At 40.3% G+C, this 19,405-nt stretch overlaps 1 protein-coding gene and 1 long non-coding RNA gene across 6 annotated transcripts in view; one reads left to right on the forward strand and one right to left on the reverse strand.

Moving 5' to 3' along the window:
- Nucleotides 1-4,683: 4,683 nt before the first annotated feature.
- On the reverse strand, nucleotides 4,684-6,056 carry LOC147757304 (uncharacterized). Its single transcript, XR_015320639.1, has 3 exons — nucleotides 5,978-6,056; nucleotides 5,309-5,417; nucleotides 4,684-4,809 (listed from the first exon to the last, which is right to left on the reverse strand). It is a non-coding gene; the product is annotated as an uncharacterized LOC147757304 (long non-coding RNA).
- Nucleotides 6,036-19,405, forward strand: part of LOC111245139 (uncharacterized) — a 60,592-nt gene continuing 47,222 nt past the window's right edge. The window contains exons 1-3 of one of the 5 annotated variants that reach the window (XM_086979597.1): nucleotides 6,036-6,172; nucleotides 14,864-14,934; nucleotides 15,172-15,216. In XM_086979597.1, the coding sequence (XP_086835723.1) occupies nucleotides 15,195-15,216 (22 nt within the window). In that variant the 5' untranslated portion in view covers nucleotides 6,036-6,172; nucleotides 14,864-14,934; nucleotides 15,172-15,194. The other 4 variants (XM_022793061.2, XM_022793063.2, XM_022793064.2 and 1 more) reach the window with 4 other exon arrangements.

Raw genomic sequence — 19,405 nt, forward strand, 5'->3', positions numbered from 1 at the left:
GGGTAATTGGTGCTATTTATTGTTGTCGTATTATGGAAATTGGGGTTATTTCATTATTGATTCTCCCAACTTTTTCTGTTATTGCGTTCTTCAATATTGTGATTGACGAGTGATAAGATAGATGTACGTTCTAATGAGTAATTTTTAGTCTTCAAGCGCCACAAATTACTTTATTAGCATTAGTTAGTGAGCTGAGTAAAACTTTATTTGTATATGGCAGAGAATATATAGTTAAGTACGTTAGACCTATAACTTAACGTATCACTGTGTTTTTGCCGCCTTTGATGTTGTTTTCACTAGGGAAGTATTTCTAGGACATTCGTGAATCCTGGCAGGCGTTTTTCTATTACTGTTTTAGCTAGCTGGTTTTCCAGAGCAGTGAACTAAGCAATATTTATTAAACTGCGATGAAAGTTACAGTACGTTTAAATAACAGCCTGGTTTATTCCATCGACCCCTATACCTCAATCCTTTGTTCTGTGTAACGTCGAAACCTACGAGTTTTCGATTCGTTCAACGAACTGATAAACTTCCAATTGTTTTGGATCAAACGGACAAACTAAGAGCTTGTCATGGTGAGCTTTGCAAAGGGTTTAAGATAAATACTTGGCCTTTTACAAGATTCGGTACATCGAAATAAGCCGTGAGCAGTGGCATGTTTTACGATCCAAACGCAACGTGAGGAGTTTATGAAGTAGATTAAGGCTGGCAGTGTCATGCACTAATTAATATATAGAGTGAGCTGGTTGATTTTTTTGATAACCTCGAGTAATATTGTTCATACCCGGTCGGGCCCAACAACGCAGTATCTGTCCAGTAAACAAAAAAGTGTGGAGTTTAACCTCTACAACCCTTGATAAGATAAGAAATCATCTTCAGTTTTTCTGAATATGTAATTCCAACAGTAAAATATATATATCGGATCAAATAAGAACAATTAAACCAGCTAACTATGATCTACTGAACCTCAAAGCAAATAAGAGAGGCCATAAAGGTTAGGCACGAGTGCTGCTACCGTTGGTTAGCAGCAATGGCTTTTAGATAGCGAAACACAGGTGGAGACGGGAAAACGTACAGCTTAAACGGCACTCGTTCTTTTGCAGCCTTAATTCAAAGTTGCATTTTTAAGTTATCTTACAAAAACGCTTACGGTCTCGTTAGAGCGAATCACAGTCATTCCTGCGGCGACCGAGCAGCAGTATTTATAAAATCCAGATATCACAGGAGCCCAACATTCCACTGGGATATATATAGTTCGAACCATTGGGATGATTCATACCCAAATAAATCGAGACAGCCAAGAGCTCGCTCGAAAAATATAGCAATCGAGTCTGGTCTAAGAGATACCAATAGATAACGCACAGTCGAGGGTCCTGAATGCGTCAAGCGACAGAAGCCCTACTATTAAAAAACCAAATCCTTGTCGGTATAAACATTTTACCCGATGATATATACGAGAACATTACTTATGCACCCAACTTCGCTATTATATGCCGTCTTGATCTAATCCTACATCCAGCTGTTCGCTCCTTACACATTATTCGACGTAAGTATAAATAGCGTAGCTAGAAATATTTGATCATATATATATCATAGCGACATAGAAGATTGTCATTAAGATCGCGCATAGAATCATTTTCAAATGAATCTCTTCCCTAGATCTACAATCCGTGCGGGATATTCGCGTGAATTCTATACTGTAGTGCCTCATCAGCTACGACACGAGCACTCGGCATAGGTGGCGCTCTATGAATAACAGCTCGAGGGAAAAGTGTTCTGCTACATTACTTACATCTTTGACACGGAATGACCGACCCAGGGAATATCCGTACGTCATTAGAATCACAATCATTTTTAGTGAGCGTACTGATGAGAGGCTCTTAAAATGTTAGTTGGACGTAACTTCAATGAAACAGACATGCTGATGAACTAGGACAGGCTTGCAAGGGCCTCTTTGTGCAACAAGAATACAATAAGAATAAAAAATGAATGCTTCTTTTTCATACATTTTTTGCGCATATATAATTACGCCCCGACGTCTCGGCGTGCAACGACCTCGGTAAACTATTACAGCTTAGAAGGTCGGTGAAGATTTACGTAAGTGCTATTATATTAAATAACAGCCAGTAAGCACAGTTAGAGGCCAGACAGGGCTCTGGCTTTCCCAGTACATTTTTTTTTTACTGGATGAGTGAGGCAAGAGAATTAGTTGCGACCGTACGTGACTAGGTGCGTACTAAATATTGAGGTGCGAGCCGTCGCCGTTGCACATCGGCGAGCCACAAAGCTCACGACATAAACTATCACTGAAAAGATAAGAAAAATCGGACGATAGCAAATAGCTTCTTAATTCATATTTCCCCTTTTCGATGTTCTTGTTACATGTGAGCGAACGAGACGATGGGAAAAACCAACTGCACGAGGACGGGTGGCGTGCGGAATGGCGAGCGCTGCCCGGGAAGGAAGAACGAAAACTCGGTCATCAAAAACTTAAGCTTTGAACACTTTGCGAAACTGTTTTGAGGAGAGAGCTGAACCGAGACTCAAAGTTTTTACCATCCATCCAGAGTGTTCGAGAACTGGAGGGGCCGTTACTGTTATGAAGCGTGCCTTCGTTGCTACGCGGCAATATTGTGCCGGTACTGCAAGAGGAATGACAGTAACGGCACAAGAGTTAGTGGGCCCATGATGAGATGTACTCCTGTTCAGGAGAGAAACAGGCCAGGGACGAGTTGATGTCGGATAAAAAAGATCGGCTTTACAATAATATCCTCGAAGGATATGATGCCAACCTTTTCTATTGATCATCCATTCACTCACTCACTGCTGATCGTTAAGAATAGAAAAATTGATTACGGATCTTATCGAAATTAACATTTATGTTTCCTAATAATCTTCATAGTCAAATTGCGATACCCGTTCGATACCTGGATCTTTTTGAATACTTTGAAGTACCACTGAATAAACAGAATACATTATGTAGCTTTTTCTATTACATTCCTCATTGATTCGAGAGCAGTTTCACTAGTGAAGGCTATGAATTGGGGTGCTATGCTCAGTATGTTTACGCTGCAAATACCATTATAATAAAAATCCGTCTTGTATAATTATTGACCAAAACACCTTTGAAAAACACTCATTCACGAATCTATGATTTCCCTACGATTGTTTAACCAAACTCTGTAACCAAATACATCGACGTCAATATTATATTATCTGTTGAAATAGAAGATATATTACTTTTAATGAGATGAGAATCATTTTGAATACGTTCCGGCTCGACAGTCGATCACTATGAACTGACTTTAACAACTTAAACATTTGGAATAACTTCAAGCAATCTTTTCCAACTTGTCTAAATCTTATCTGAGATCTAGTCTAGCGCATTGTTCCTACAGTCGTTGTGATTATTATTGTCTATAGTATCCAGATTATTCAGCTTTATTCAGATATCGAAGGACAGAGTCTTAAGAAGACTAACCTTATCTTCACGCAGACACGCGCCTGTAGATTCAAATACAAATGTAATGGTGACAAAGAATTACAAGGGGATCGTTATTACTGTTATTAACGGCTACTGTTGCTACAGTCTAGACGCGCGCTTTCATCCGCCATGTGTAGCCAGCACATAATGTGCGTCCTCCGTAGGGCTCTTTTGTTGTATTCCGTTGTTATCTCATTGTTTCCTAGTTTATTGTGTGTAGCCATACCTTGATCGCTTGCCTCCGAGTCAGCCTTTGCTCAGACCAACAATAGGGGTGTTGCCCTCATCTAACACCCCTCCGCCCCCTCTCGACGTGCATAGGCGACCGTGTCACGCATCTGCATGCAACAATGGCAACCGTTATGTCAAACAACATTGACAAGTTGTATTGTCGACGGTGTCCGATAGTGCCCTTGGCTGAATATGAGCGCTGGCGAATGCATACGTAGTTGTTCTGAGGCTATAAAGAAAGCACGTAGGCTTCACAAAAAAACAGTTCACTCGCGGATAAAAGGGCTGTAAATGGGAAATGAGCGACTGAAAGGATAATAGTGATGTCTTTGCTGTAGTCGAGACTATATATAGTGGAGTCAGGAAAAAGGTCTATGCTAACATTAAGAATTTCGCGTTTTTATCCTTAAAGAATACAGACGGGCAATGGTACAGCGACTACAGTTTTCAAACATTACGCGTATACATGCTATCCGGTACCAACGCAAAATAATAATACCATAATCGTATTGGTAAAATATCTAGGCGGCTAGTTTGTTTTGGCCCCTGCCTTACCTAAACGAATGATAATGCGGGCTCCAGCCAGTTAAGGCTGGGCCTATGTTTTAACCTAGATGCGTGGTTCGAGTCTAGCACGTTTTTACTCAGAACTATAGTCGTTCCAAATGAGCGGAAAGCAGAACGATGATGAGGACAGGAAGGGATTACTTGACACTCAGATGGAAAAGGGTCGAACGCGCAATATATTATTCACGAACATATCTCCACAAGCATAAGCTCACACACGTACATATACGACGTGTAGGCAGTCCCGTTCACACAATTTGCCTCACAGAATAACAGCAAAATAGGACAAGGTCATGGATAACGAGCGGACAGATGAAACACGAAGTTCCGTTATGCACTGGCGAACGTAGTGGTGACGTTCTGAGAAGATTCTTGCAGTCTTCCGCATTATGTATACATACCTATGCAGTCCACTCGAGCCTGTTAGACAGCAATAAACGCAATAGTCCTACCAGAGGCAAACAGCGAAGTTTCCATGGAATACGTAGGAAGGCGAGATCTTTGGCGTGACAGAACAGTCGTTGACACTATAAATAAAAGTCAAATTGTACGGGAAACTTTCGCTACCGGATATGCATTGTTTCTATGCATGTATATACTGGCTGCCTTTTATAGACAGTGCTTAGCGTCTTGTCATAGTTCTGGGATGCATTAGATACGTGCACACTTTTGTTGTATACCTCTCACGGTGGAACTTTTGCTGTTGACAGTTTATTTCGGACCTTCACTGTGTTCCAAATGTTCATATCTAGATCATCAGTTGACAGATTAACAATACTTGGTCATAACAAATCACCAGAGATTCCACCATTTAATTAGCTCTGTAACAGCAACTGGAAATGCTAAAAAATATCTTCCCATTGTTGGTGGCTCCTGGATGATTCACCTTGGATTGTGTCTAATAAATGACTTTGTCGTATATTTCCGGCGTTCAAACAGCGCATCAAAGACGGCTGAGGCCTACGTGAACGAACCAGAGCCTAGTTTGAACATATATAAAGCGTAAACGTATGGAATAGATCATACCTCTACTCTGGGATACTGTTCCCGGGAGAAGAGCGCAATGGCGAAGCAGATCCACTTCGCGCGAGAAATCCGCAATTTCTCGGAAGTGTAACTACATTTTTCTCTTTTCCTATAAATTTAGTCAGAATATATATGAATTGCTAAGAAAGCTTATTATTATTATTTTATAACCCTTATTTTTTAAACATTGAATTTTACTGTGCAGCACGATAACAGTTCCACATGCAATTTTTACCAAAACGATATTCGTTCGCTCATACAAAAAAACGCCAATATTGAACACAAAGCTGACAATAATATGATCTTTTTTCCATTTTTAAATATCATAGACACACTCCTGCCAATGTACTATAGTTCTTAATTTATATATTAAAACGGCAAGTAAATCCTAATGTTTAGTTCAGTTGGAAATTGTCTATAGTTTTGAACGAAGATACTACTTGTCCTAAATCAGAATCAAAAGGTGTGTTTGAATAAATTTGTAATGGATTACAAATCAAATATCGCTAGGGCCACAAGCAGCCCTTTCAAAGGATGCCGCGGAATGGCGCTACATCAAGTCATTTTACGTCTAATGTTTTGTGCGTTCAACGAACGAGGAACTAACGAACAAGGGACTTATTGCGCCTGTATGGTCATGCAGTCTGTTTTGCATTGAACGATGCTTACGTTGCTTCCGATTCTTGTGTTTTGCTGCGAGTACAGAAAGGCGTTTGAACAGAGAGGTTCTACGGTAGTGCTATTTTCCGCTGATTTAGCGGAGATATTTTATGGAGGTCTGGTAAGTTCTTACATGTTGCCTCCATTGTTTTTTACCACGACTTAGAAAATGATCTACGGTTTTTAGGCTAGCAGCCATAAAAGGCAAGTAACTTTCTTTTCTTTCGCAAATAACGGCGGCATTTTGAAATCGCAGCACAAGACTTCGAGCTAAATTCGTACCGTATCATGAACTTGAAACGTTATTGACGGGATATCACAACTAACCAGTCCTACAATGAATGACCTTAGCAGTGGCTAGCAGTATTTATCGGTCGAAATGAATAGATATTTAATTTTGCCTGTTTTCAAGTGTCCGTCCTTCGATATTTCTTAAACAGCGTTTTTCAGTACTCGAGCTAAAACATCTATATAACTTCAGACCTAATTTGAGCGTGCCTGTGGTATAAAGCTATTTAATACTAGTGGCAACATTTGGTTTCCTCGCTAATACTTTTTAACATCACTACGTCGAGTAGAGAAGCAGCGGTCTCTAGAAGCAGAGTCCTAGCTTAAGGGTCGAACCCGTGACTCTTCGCAAAGCTGCAGAATTCGTCTATTTTGTCTCGACTTAAAGCTAATTAACTTCGAAGTATCCACTTTAAGAAAGACTAGAGCTCAATTTTTTGTCACTTTTATGAATCGTTTTGAAGCTGTCAAAAGAACCTTGTTTTGGATTTGATCTATTTAGTTTTATCCGCCGTATCTTCAAATTCAAATAGGGTAATTTACAAATGTGCACTATAAAAAGATCGCTTTGTGTTTTTGTCGCTCGTGCGGTTCCGCCTTCCCTCTGCAATCGGTAAATAACGAGTGTCTTTGAGATGACAAAGCGGTGACAAAGCTGGCAGCTCATGCTAAAATAGGCTGAATTTAGATCCGTGGCTTCCTAAAATATTTGCGGATGCACCACCTATAGTACAAAAATTAAATTTAGTATAAAGAGAGATATCAAGACGATTCCCTATGCAGCCATGACGAAGTGTAGAAAAAAGAAGCCGGAGTACAAATGTTATTTGGCCATAATTAGGCTAAACCGAGGAACTGGGAGAAAAATAATACTTAAAGAATTTACAATCAGAAGCCCTTTTGAGACTTAGGTTTGTATCTGCAATAGGTCTTATAATACTTGTCAAACTGTATAGAACTAAGCACGTTCTAGTAGTTCGTTATTTATGTGTTGTTATAGTCGGGAAAGTGAACAATAGACAGCTGCTAGTTTAGGATATAAAAGCTCACAGCCACTAGGCGATAGATTGCCAGTATTCGACCAACGGTCTAGTCCTTACCAATACAGCATTTGCTAACGCGATGAAAGACAAGCTTGTATTCAAGCGAAAGCACCACAATTAACATTAGACACACTGTTTTTCAGCGAAGAGACAAAAGTCTGCGACATATAGAGCACAGCCGGTTCTTCAGCAGGGAAGTTGTTTTATAGGCTAAAGTTGAAGCTGCTAGAACTTGTTGTTCGGGCACCTTTGACTCCAGATACTTGCCTTACCCCGGACTTGACTGACATCTTTTTTCAAGCCATGCTTACGAAGCACATTGCGCTCGCGAATCGCGTCTGAGTTGGCGTGGAGCCGTAGACTGGTCTCATTGTTCATCCGCCTGTGCTAAGATGTATGACAGGGCGCCTTCTAAGAGATAATTTGCATACCTGAGTCGGCGCTCTCATACCTCCCTTATCTAACTGTCATCGTAAGCACTTCGCGAAGAATTCGCAGAATTCCAGTTTAATTTAAGCATTTGCGAATGAAAATAATTCTATGAAAAAATGTGTACGTCTTTTATATCATGATAGAGTGATCTGTTGATATGCCGAAAGGCGAGCATGTATGCAGACGTAATTTTTTTGAAATTCATACAATTGCACTTAAATCCCCCAGTCGTGGTCCGTTGACAATAAAATATAAGATTTTTGCAGAAAATTAGTTATCTATCTTCTCGGTTGCAATATGAATAATTATTTGCTGAACCATAGTGAACGTATTACACGTTACGTGCGTCTAGTCGTGCTGAGGCAATTAGAATTCTCCTGAGTTGGACGCCATGTTAGCTTACGGCTACTGCCGGCCAGCCACCGCTTATAAAGGTCCTCCGTGGCGCTAGTGTTTGCGGTCTGACGCTCTCCTGACATTGTTTTTCAATTATCAGGGAATATAATAGGTGTTTTCCCTGATCAGTTTACAGTCGAAAGGGGAAACGATTAAATATTATACATGATCGTGCCTCGAAATACGTTTGTCGGTTGAAAATCACATAACGTACATTTTATTACGTCATAACGCTGCAAATTATTCGATACAAGATTCAATGGCAGCGAGTGATTCCTTCCTGGACTGTTGCTAGATCTTCATTTCGGTTCGTGATGCGGCAAACTGGGTTTTAAAGCTTCCTGAAGTTCATAGGGCATTTGCCTTTGTAGCACTGATGGTCACAGTTGCTCACGTATCTGGCTTGCGCCAACGCAAACCAGGGTGTGATATCAAAAGACGGAACGATTATAGCCGTGAACACGTGTACGCCCTACGTGGGTAGAAGAGAAACCCGGTACTCATATATTTCTAAGCTCAAAACGCAAGTAAAAACATATCAAGACGCTATATCCAAACTGCCGCTATTTCAATAACCAGATTGGTATTGCGATCACCCCGCGTAAAACAGTAGCCTCTAGTAAGCTTTGCCCTTAAAAACCGGGTAGTTGTGTTTGTGACTTTTGCTACAACAGCAGAATAAATTCAAGTTCGGCTAGCGGCAAATTTTTTCGAGAGCTATTCATCGCATGATTTACAAACTAGACACAAACTATTCTACATATGATGACAATTAAAAAAAAATTAATTTCTAGGCATTGGGATGCAATGAATCGTAAGATAATCTTGTAGCATTCAGAAAACTGGGTTTCGTTCGTGCCAAGCTAAACGAACTCGCTTTTAATATCCTTCGTTAAACGATAATTACTCACTCTTAAATAATATTCCTCTGATTAAATTAATATCAATATTAATTAATATAAATTGAAGAAGTTATTGATTTTTCCTTACTGCCACCCGCCCTTTTTAATTTTTCATTCGCCCTGTTGAAAAGCCCTTGTTCCGGCTCATCAGGCCTGTTCTTACTTTGTTGTCGATATCGGAAATGTCTAAATAGAGTATGGGCTTCAATGTAGATGGATTTTTTTTAATGTAATAATTTCCATATTTTGTAGAATAAAAACTACAGTCGAAATGGAAAACAATATAATATAGGCTAGCAAATGAGAGCCGATTTGCAGCTCCATAAAACGACTAAAAATTGGTTTTCGTTGAGAAATGCGAAATAGTTAAAAAAATAGCTAAAGGATAAAGAACGCAAAATGAAATTGTAAACAATTTTAAATCGTGTTCATGATTGTGATACAGCTTTTGTTTTCTAGAATATTAAAAACGTGCAATTTGGGAAATACGCGAACTTTTTATACAAAAATTGTCTCATATGGACAAAACAGTGACTATACACACAAAGATTAATAAGAGTTTTATAAAGTATATGACGTTTTTATCAACAGGTGAAACATTTAAATTAAAAAAAAAAACCGTGATTAGCTATAGTGCAGCCTAAGATAACATCATGTAGAATTAGCGTTTCTATCATATAACAATAGATGTCGAATTTGTCACATCAATCGCAGAATCGTACCAGCACGCGCGGCTATTCGTTTTGCGGCATACAAAATTCTGAGCCCAACACATTGGCGCGGGGCTCAATAAAGTTTAGCACAGTCTGTAATGTCTTTTAGCCCAACAACTTAGATGTTTATTATTTGCGATTCCTTTGGCCTTGTGCTGTCTGCTAAATGCAAACGCTATGAATTGATTCTTCGCCTGCTACCCTAGAAATGTGCACAACAGGACAATAAATTTTATTTTCTGGGTCAGGACCATGTCTATTACAAAACTACCCACTGCCCTACGTGATGTTTGTCAAAAAGAAGGAAATGTATGTTTTTGTCTTTATTCACAAAAGCACACGATAAACTGGAAAACTGCATTGAAGAAAATATATGCTTAAGGTTTTAATTCCCCGAGGTTAATTTCAATTATTTTGAAACACCTGTATTTTATCCACTTATTTGTGTGTTGTGGCTCTTTTACAGCTTTTCTCTGACAACTCGCAATGTTAAAGGTTACTTGAAACTTTGAGGTCGTCCGTTTGATCCGGAAATCATGCATCGCGTGTGTCCAACGGGATATATTTACGCGTATTTAGAACCGCTTGATCTGATTTCACTGCAAATTATAAGTTACATTGTCTGGAAGAATAGCTTCATGCATAGATCATAGCGAAACTAAGCGACGCTTACGTAGAGCGCGAGCTAATACTATAATTGTCACGTGTTTATTTCATTCATAGCCTTTGCTTAGTTGTTCCGTCGTTGCAGTACAGACATGGCTGTCTTTATACGAATCGCCATCACTCAGAGGTGTCTAGCCTTTTTTTATATTGCCTATAATTTTTGTTTTTGCTTTTGAAGAAGTTCCCTGTGGCCATCAGATCTATTTTGACTCATGGTTGCTTTTCGTGCCGAACGTCACTTTACTTTGCAAGCCACAAAGGCCACCTGCGTGTATATGCACGACTCACACATACTGGATTAAGTTGGGAGTGCGTGAAGAGGTACACGCCTAGTAAACCTAATTTCCAAAAACAGGCATGTCAGCTCTTTGTACGACCAGTGGTTACACGAATACAGTTGCAGGTAGCGCGTGTGTATCACCAGCCTCCTATGCCACTCACTTCCTTCTTATCTCTTTCAATCTATTTACGATTTTCTTCGTTGACTTCAGTCTTTAAATGATGTTGTGGGTCCGTTCTTCCGTCAGTGTTGCACTCGAGAAACATACGTTGGCTGTACATTGACGTCCTTCCATCGTCGTTCGTTCCCGCGTGTGCAATTCCTGCGTCCGTCTCGTACTACATCTTCTTTTCTTTTTCCCCTGAGACCTCAGTTCTTAGTTTTCGGCTAGCCGACATGCTGGCAAAGAAACGCAAAGGAATCAGCGTATGTATGGAATACAGGGTGAGAAGTCGCCCTTCTTGAGCGACGTCGCTGCCCGCACCATGCGATGAATATGAGAGTAAGCAGCACCTGAGAAGGAAATGGCAGGTGGCCAAAAGGCCCGGGGGGGGGGAGGGGGCTTCTGGCCGTCGGCATATCCAGCTACCGATCGTAGGGCCGTCATCGTTTGCGTCGACCGACAGTGTCTGGGGACGCCGCGGCCACTTTGGCATGCAGATCGACAGCAGTGCTTCTGGCGCTTTTTCTCGACGTTTGGGTCTAGGCTACCCCGCAAGAAAGAAAGATGGAGAGAAGAGATGGGGGGCCAAAAGCTGCTAGGTTTGCGGCCACCCCAACCCAGTCAAACGCCATTCCTCTGTGTCGCTTCCATGGAACGCTTATGCCGGCAGGGGCAGTGGTGGTGATGGCCGCAGCGGGTGTGAGGAGATCACTTCACAGACCTCGAATAGGAACGAGCTTGCGAGCGAACGAGCAAGCGATGTGATGATATGATACACGTAACCAGGACACCCCGGGTAGTGGAAACGCCAGCTGCTAACGGGGCGAACGGAGCTGGATAAGCAAAGTTGCACGCTTCTTCTATGCCGAGAATATGAGATAAAGGCGCGAGACCGGGTATGTGAGTTTGGGCAACCTAGCCGAACGGTCCCATACGGTCAGCAAGAATTAAATTAAAAAAAAAAAAAAAAGAAGTTTTATTAATGATTCGGGGGTGATACAGTGAAAGACTTGCAAAGATAATCGCTGTTGAAAATACGCATTGTTTTCATTCAGCTGTCGTCACAGTCGTTTACTAGAATTAAGCTAGCCTCTGCCGGTTCGGTTCACATGCCGTTTAGTTTGGATTAAACAGAGTCTGCTACAACGTTGATGTAAGAAGGAGGCATGAAGATAATTAATCAATTATTCTACGAGAACTGTTCACTGCTACAAGATATCTATGCGATTTCTAGCCTTTATACTTTTTTGTGCGCATATGCTCTGCAGGGTTTAAAATGACACCTTTCTCCACACGTTCTATGAATGCCAGTCTCACACGACCGTCTGGCCCAGAACAACTTTAGAGCAATGCTAACAAAAAACAACTCAATCTGTTTATATAAATCCTTGTTTAATACAAACTTTATAGGTTTGATGCTTTACCCAAATCCAACATTAATAGGGCGAGCTGCCTTATTTTTTTCATGGCAGTTAGTCGTGTCATCTAGTTTTTGGCCGCTTCTTGTACGCATTTGACCTTACCTTTGCGATGGCAGCGCGGGTATATTCTTACAAAGTTTATCCACCGTCTATAAATTCTCGTAGACTGAAAATACCCAGGCTATCCGCGAAAAGGATTTACATCTCAAAAAAAAAAGAGAACATTGTTTGGTATGGCAAGTGGGCCGAGGGCATCATTGGCCTATTTTTCGAAAGTATGAACTGTAGCCTTCCAAAAAATAATCCTAAGGCTTCTTTGTACGCCAAAATTATTGAAAAAGATTTGCAAGATACGTGGTTTACGCAATTACGTAACTAATAACATAAGCGCTTTATTAAAGGATCACTTTGATGAGCTGCTGATTTCCAGGCGGGGCGATGTCGAATGACCCCAGTCTGTGTGACACAACTCCGCTCAGCCTCTCTTAATGAGGGTGCCTAAAAAGCATGGTATATCTGCAACAATGAACGGACCACGGATAAATATTATTGAAGCCTCCGTTTCAAAGATTAAATAATATTTGTACTACGGGTTAAAAATTGGATGAAGCGAATAACTGCCACAAGGGAAACCAAGAAGGCTCACCCTATCGATGTTTTACTTGACTAAAATTTTTCCATAAAGAAATTTATATAAGTACATTCCATGTCTTTGGCGTCAAAGTTGCTTCCGACCATATGGCCATCCCGTTATAGTAAAAGCCAAGCAAGGTGAACGTTGAATGTGGAAGTCCTTGAGTAACTCTGTTATAGGAAAGTTCCTTGTAAAACCAGTCAGGCTACTATGGATTGATCTGCTGTGTTTGAAAACGATATCTTTCTTATGTTCGAGCCACAACTCCAGATCATCATTGTATAACCAACTTACTAATCGGGATAAATTGGATCCGCTGTTTGCTACTAGAGAAGAATCGTTGTCTCTAGTGCATCACAACCTAAATGACGCAAATGTTTCGGTTTTTTTACGTTCGGTATGTCTACGTTCGTACGTAGACGGCTGACTCTCATAGCACGAGACGATGTACGTTGATGCCCGCAGACCATAGAGTGTTGCTAAGATCAGCAGACAAATACGGCACCTATTTACAACTGGTTTACAATTTGTCTCAACATTTTTCAGCCATTCGTGTCGTACGTAATGTAACTATCTGCTAACATTCATGACCAGGAACAAAAAACGCGAAGACTTACATTCGTGGAACAATGCATCATAAAACAAAGAAAAAACAAACCCTTAGATTCATATTGTCTTCGTTATGATCAACAAGTCCTGTTACTTCATAAGTTGTTTTGATTATCATACGTATCAGGAATGTTAAGTGTAACACACAAGGCGAGAGTGAGTTTCCCGCCCCTCTAGTTAGAGGACATACTCGTAGTGAAGTAAATGACCTCTCCAGTTCATATTTCTGTACATCGCTCCCAATGGCTACTCCGTCTATTCCCTTTTCAGTCACCTTAAAAGACCTTATTCGCTTATTGTTTACAATTGATGCCCACGCTTTCGGCAAATCTCGACCGATGTTTGAATCAGGGAATTTGTAATAATCCCAGTTTATAAACGGTATCATGTTAGCCCTGCGGAAAGACAGTTATTGAGGCGTGTGTAGACCACGTTGCGATGGAAAATGTTTTCGTAAATGTCATTTGTCGGTACCTTTCGTAAGCAGCCTTTTTCATTCGACCAACGCACAGTTGCAAGAGAAAAATCTATGCCTAATTATTTCCTTAGTAAAATTATTTTTCCACTGAATTTTTTTCAAAGATTATAGAAATTGTATTCAGCGTTCGCTCTTATTTTTCGCGTGGTTTTAATTGAGTAGATCATCAATTAATTTTTTTTGTATATCGTTGAAATGGAGCTTATAACGGCTCAATATAATGCAAATTTAGGGTTTACAGTTTTAAAAGCGAAAAACAGGAAGATGCTTTGCGAAAACTATGTGTATACTTTTTGTTCATGCTAAATTAGGCTAGATTTAAAATCATTACTTCAAAGCAAAACAAGTATTATGAAGTATGACTATAATTTTAAAATTACTATGGAACTAATGACGAAAATGATCGTTGTTGATCGTGTTCTAGCTAGACTGATAGGAGCCAGACCTTACTTGTACAGCGAAATGTGCTGTTATAAAGGCCACTTAAGTCGACACACTCTAAATTTTAAATAAGGTACGAATATTTTCGTCTTGCAAATTAGGCAATGCTTAATACAAATGGCCGCGTGCCTTCCTCTTGCCTGATTCGTTCGTCTATCTGAGGTTGTCCGATGCCTTTCCGATTGTTACACCGATATGTTGCGCTAAAGCGAAGTTCCATTTCTATTAGAGAGATATAACCTTCTACAAAAACGTTTTAGAAAGACCACTTACTAGTACGAAGTGAATCGGCTTGTCTCTAATCTATGGCGTTACCCAGTGTTTTTGGTCTACACTGCAATGGTAACTTGTGCATCATGAACAATATGGCCTACAATGTGATATTTAAAATTTTTTTTTTAACGTTAAATCAAACACACTTCGTTTCAGGGATCCTAGCTAACCCGTCAGAAATTGCCACCCTTTACGTATTTATGGTATAACGAATAGACAATAATTCGGTAAGTTAAAATATTTTGCTTCTTCTTACTCAAGTAAATGTTACAGTAATTGTGGTATTTTATCGCTTCAACATGTTTTATTGTATGCATAGTACTTCAGATAATCTCTCTTCACTTGGCCAATTTCCTTCGTGAATACCTTTGTAGACACCATTTCCGTTCGTGTTTACGATGCTTTTTATTGCTACCAGTGGCCTGAATGAATTACGAATTAACAAGCTGATTACCGTTTCTTAGATGACGTTCGCTTGCACTGGACGATGGCCTTTTGCCGTGCTACAGGTATGTGTGCTGTGGGCACGACCCGGTCCTCACCCCGATCAGCTCTGCAATGTTGTTATAAAACCACAGTAACAGCTCTTTCCCTCAAGCTGGTTTCCATTCGAGACGAGAAGAGAAAAGGCTTGCCTCCATCGGGGGTCCAGTGTAGCGTTACATAGGGTTACAGCATCCCAGGCACGGGAGAACAGGGAACAAGTACAGGATAATAAGAGGTGGTACATGCCCGCGGTGCTCCGCACGAGATAAATGCATTTTGAAGACCCAAGGGGCCAAACTGCTTCGTTTTACGCGTACACTTGCAAAGGCTTTAGATGGCCGCGGGCCCGAGGTGGATAATTCGTTCAGGAATTCGGGGGCTCTTAATGCTGTACTGAAGATGGACCCGTCCGTACATCCCCGCAAACATAGTCAGTTTCTTCGGTCCTCACGACAAGTACACTGCTATTTCTAGCGACGTCGGCTAGCAGTGACGCACGTTCACCGAAAGGGTGTAAAATATATAACATGCTCTCAAGAGGCAAAGAAGCACATGGATTGCTGAGTTCCACAGAGTAGGTGTTACGTACAGGTACACTCAAACTACAGTGCAGCTATCTCCCCCATCCGCCCGCCCGCCCGCGGGATCTGGTTGCAGGAGAAAGTGTGTACTAATGCTCGCTTTGTGAGACGCGGAAAAGAACTTCCGAAACAAGTTATCGAAGAATGTTGCGAACTCACTTGGCAGAACTTACTCGAAGATTTGATATATGGTATGTCATATGTACCTGCAACTAAGCAATAAAACTTCAGTCCACAAGCTAGTCTAAGCTACTTAAGTTACATTAGGAACTGCTGCATAGTTGAATACGTCTTGGAACTTCTTCAACTATTTATGTTTATTCAAAACAAAAAATGCAACGTATTACACGGCCCATTAATTCGAGCTACGAAGTTTCAATTAAATATTTAGTCTATATGAAGTAACACATATGCTAAACACACGAAGTCGGAGAACGTAAATACGACACAGAAACGTCCATATAAAACCTTTGAGACAGACACGTGTCAGTGTTTGAAATTGCTGTAGTGAGGTGCTGACATGCTAGGCAGCATGGGGATTAGTGGGGGCAGTTCCAACTTGCCTCAAAGCACCCGCTATTTTTCTGCTATACAATTTATTTGTAGTGAAGTGCGCGTTTGAACCAACATCGATAGCAACGAATTAATTATAATGAGAATAGTCTCTTGCTCGTTGACCGAGCGAACGAGGCCTCTTTCCTTTTCTCTGGCTTTTGCGTTCGATTTCTGCTTTATTCTTTTGTGTCCTGTAGTGAAAATAACAAGGGAGAGATTAGTGTGCCAATAGTGTTCCCCCGGTAGCACCGAGATACACCCTCCAGTTCCGCCGGCTGGCCAAGAGAAAGCTTTACTCACCGTAAGCACACGCACCCGCGTGAACTCATGCTGGATGATAGTGTTTGAAGTCCTCTTTTGACAATCCGTTTTAAACCAGCCAACAAGCAAATGCTCAGGCCATCGAAGGGATTAAACAATGACAGGCACAATTTTTAATTATGATGTGCGTACATTCGAGTTACTATCGTTATATGAGTTTCACTACGGCCCAAAGGCTAGCTTGTGTGGGTTCCTTTAACAGGTCATAACCTGCGGTCCACAGTCCTAATGGAAAATTATCCGGGCAAATGAAACATTCAAATGTACTGAAAATTTTTCAGCGAGGATAATGTTGGTTTACATAATAATGGTGGTTGACATCGACTTAGGCCCTATTGCAAGAAGCAAAAAGGCCTAAATATTAGCTTTTGTTTGAGCAGTTGTTTATCCTTAATATTATGAATCTAGTGAAGTTGTCAACGTTGGCCTTTGTGAGGGTACTAACCATAGGTATAGTTACTTGTAATTACCTGTGAAGTGGACAGCTGAACTGGCAGTATCAATGACGGCAGATTGCTATAGGTTCTGTGTCTAATTAAAGGACAACACGTACTGATGCATAATTCGAAAAACAGATACTGCGTTTCATTTGCTAGAAATGTATTCTTAATATGGGTATCTACTTCGAAAATAATGCAATCCCCCTTACTGCAATCATCTGGTTTGCAATCGACAACGAAGTGGTGCTTGGTAAGTGGTATTGCGAAAACGTTTACTCGTGTTTGTTTTATCGCTTCATATCAGATAAAATTGCATATCAACAAGATTGAAGTGTATCGTCATCAGAACGCTACAATCACTCAAACTATCGGGGTGTGACTTGGACCTCAACGCTAAGCTATGCGCTTAAGCATCTTCAACCTTACCTAACGGAGATACGCGTGAAAACTTCTTAAAATTACTGCAAAGGTTATCTTGGCTTCATGTACTGAGAGGATCGATAGTGGTTTTCTGACAGCCTATCGCTTCCAGAATGAACTTTTTTGCCCCCTAAAATGTAATGGTTAACAACATCCGCATAGCGGCACTTAACGACACGAATTATTTGACTCTGTTATTGTTCTTCCGAAACAATAGTTTATCAGACATGAAGATTAACCGCCGATTACTCATGCATAATCCTTCAATTATGTCGTGACGAACAGGGGGAGGGGAGCGGAGGGGAGGGGAGGGGCGGGGCGGGGGGAGGAGAGGAGAGGAGGGGTAAGGTAGGGTAGGGTAGGGTAGAGTTTCTCGATAATGTAGGTGACGACGCATGGACTAGTCGGTTGCATGACTTATTGAAACGAAAGTCCCTTGATGATTTCGTTGAATAGTAACATCTGCGACCCTAACAGCACGGGCGGGCACTAGAGGGTAAGGATCGACATCTATGAATTTGTAGTCATTATCTTTTGAAGTACAAAAAAACAATAGCGAAAGCAATAGAGCGGCCTGATATCATTTTTGTAGTCATTAGAAAGAAGAGACAGTTCGTGCCGACAGGGGTATGTGCTGTGTTTTGAGATCTGGTTGTGCGCAATGTCTATGTTTGTTTCAATAGGCTTTGGTTTTTTTAGTGTATTATTGTTAATGAACCCTGTCAGGTCTAACATTGGATAATCGTTGTTTAAAGACAGTATAATTACGTCCATTTTAAGCTTCTAAATAGGTGACGATATGGGGATTGAAGAATGCTACTGAATCATTATCCTTTCGACACTCACCATCGTCAAATAGTTTTGTATGAACAGGGCGAGTCTAATTTAAGCAGTTACTCGAAGCCTATGTCGGTAAGTAATTGTGAATTTCTTACTTAGAGCTAATTATTCTGTCAACCTTATTAGCGCTTATGTTATAACATGGTCACATTACCTAAAACCAGCCCAGAAAATATTGAAGCGACCCATATTTACCGAAACAAGTTACTAACAGATAGATTACAAGAGGAAAGAGCGATCTGGTTTGTCGCGGTGCTATTTTTCTCGTTTCCCGGAAAACATCGTATGGTAATGCATAATAAACATGACTGGCTAAAACAGCGTAGAATGAAGTGGTACTTTTAGGAACTTCTGGCGGGATCTTTCAATTTTGATATCACTGTAATCACTATCCTTATTGTTTGCTTTATAGATATACGCTTCTCGGAAATTGAGTTTTTGAACTTATATATATATATATAATGTAATACACAGCTTACTGGACGGTGTGCTCATATGGGTAGATGTTTACAATTTTGTGAAACAAATAAGATATTTACTTTCATCCTCTTTAATGTATTCGAACCCGATATTGGTGACAAAAAAATTGTCTATAAAATTCAATTATTCAAAAATACTCGTCTGTAGCTACTACAAAATATAAAGTCTGGAATAGAAATAATGACACGGAAAAGTTGAGTTTTCAACTTCATTATATTACCAACTTCTATACGTCGTTTATTCTATGTAAATTACACTTGATGATATGCGTAAAGCTAAAACGAAAATTCAATTTTTAATGCTGCCACTAGTATCGTGCTCGAAGGTGACTAAGCTATATATTGTATATAAACATAGAGATTTTTTCAACTTAAACTACATGTTCAAATTTCGTACGCCATAACAAAACTTCTAAGATAGTTTTTTGACCTTGCGATGATCAACTAAGAATAAACAACTCATTTGGGCCTACAGGTAATAACTGGGCTTCAATGATGCATGTCTTGTAGAGCAAGTAGGAAAAACGCCATGATAGGGGTACTGTTAAGGTCTATTTTATGGGGCTTCTGGCAAAG

Source organism: Varroa destructor, unplaced genomic scaffold, assembly GCF_002443255.2.
Source record: "Varroa destructor unplaced genomic scaffold, Vdes_3.0 BEIS01000002.1, whole genome shotgun sequence".
Taxonomy (NCBI): domain Eukaryota; kingdom Metazoa; phylum Arthropoda; class Arachnida; order Mesostigmata; family Varroidae; genus Varroa; species Varroa destructor.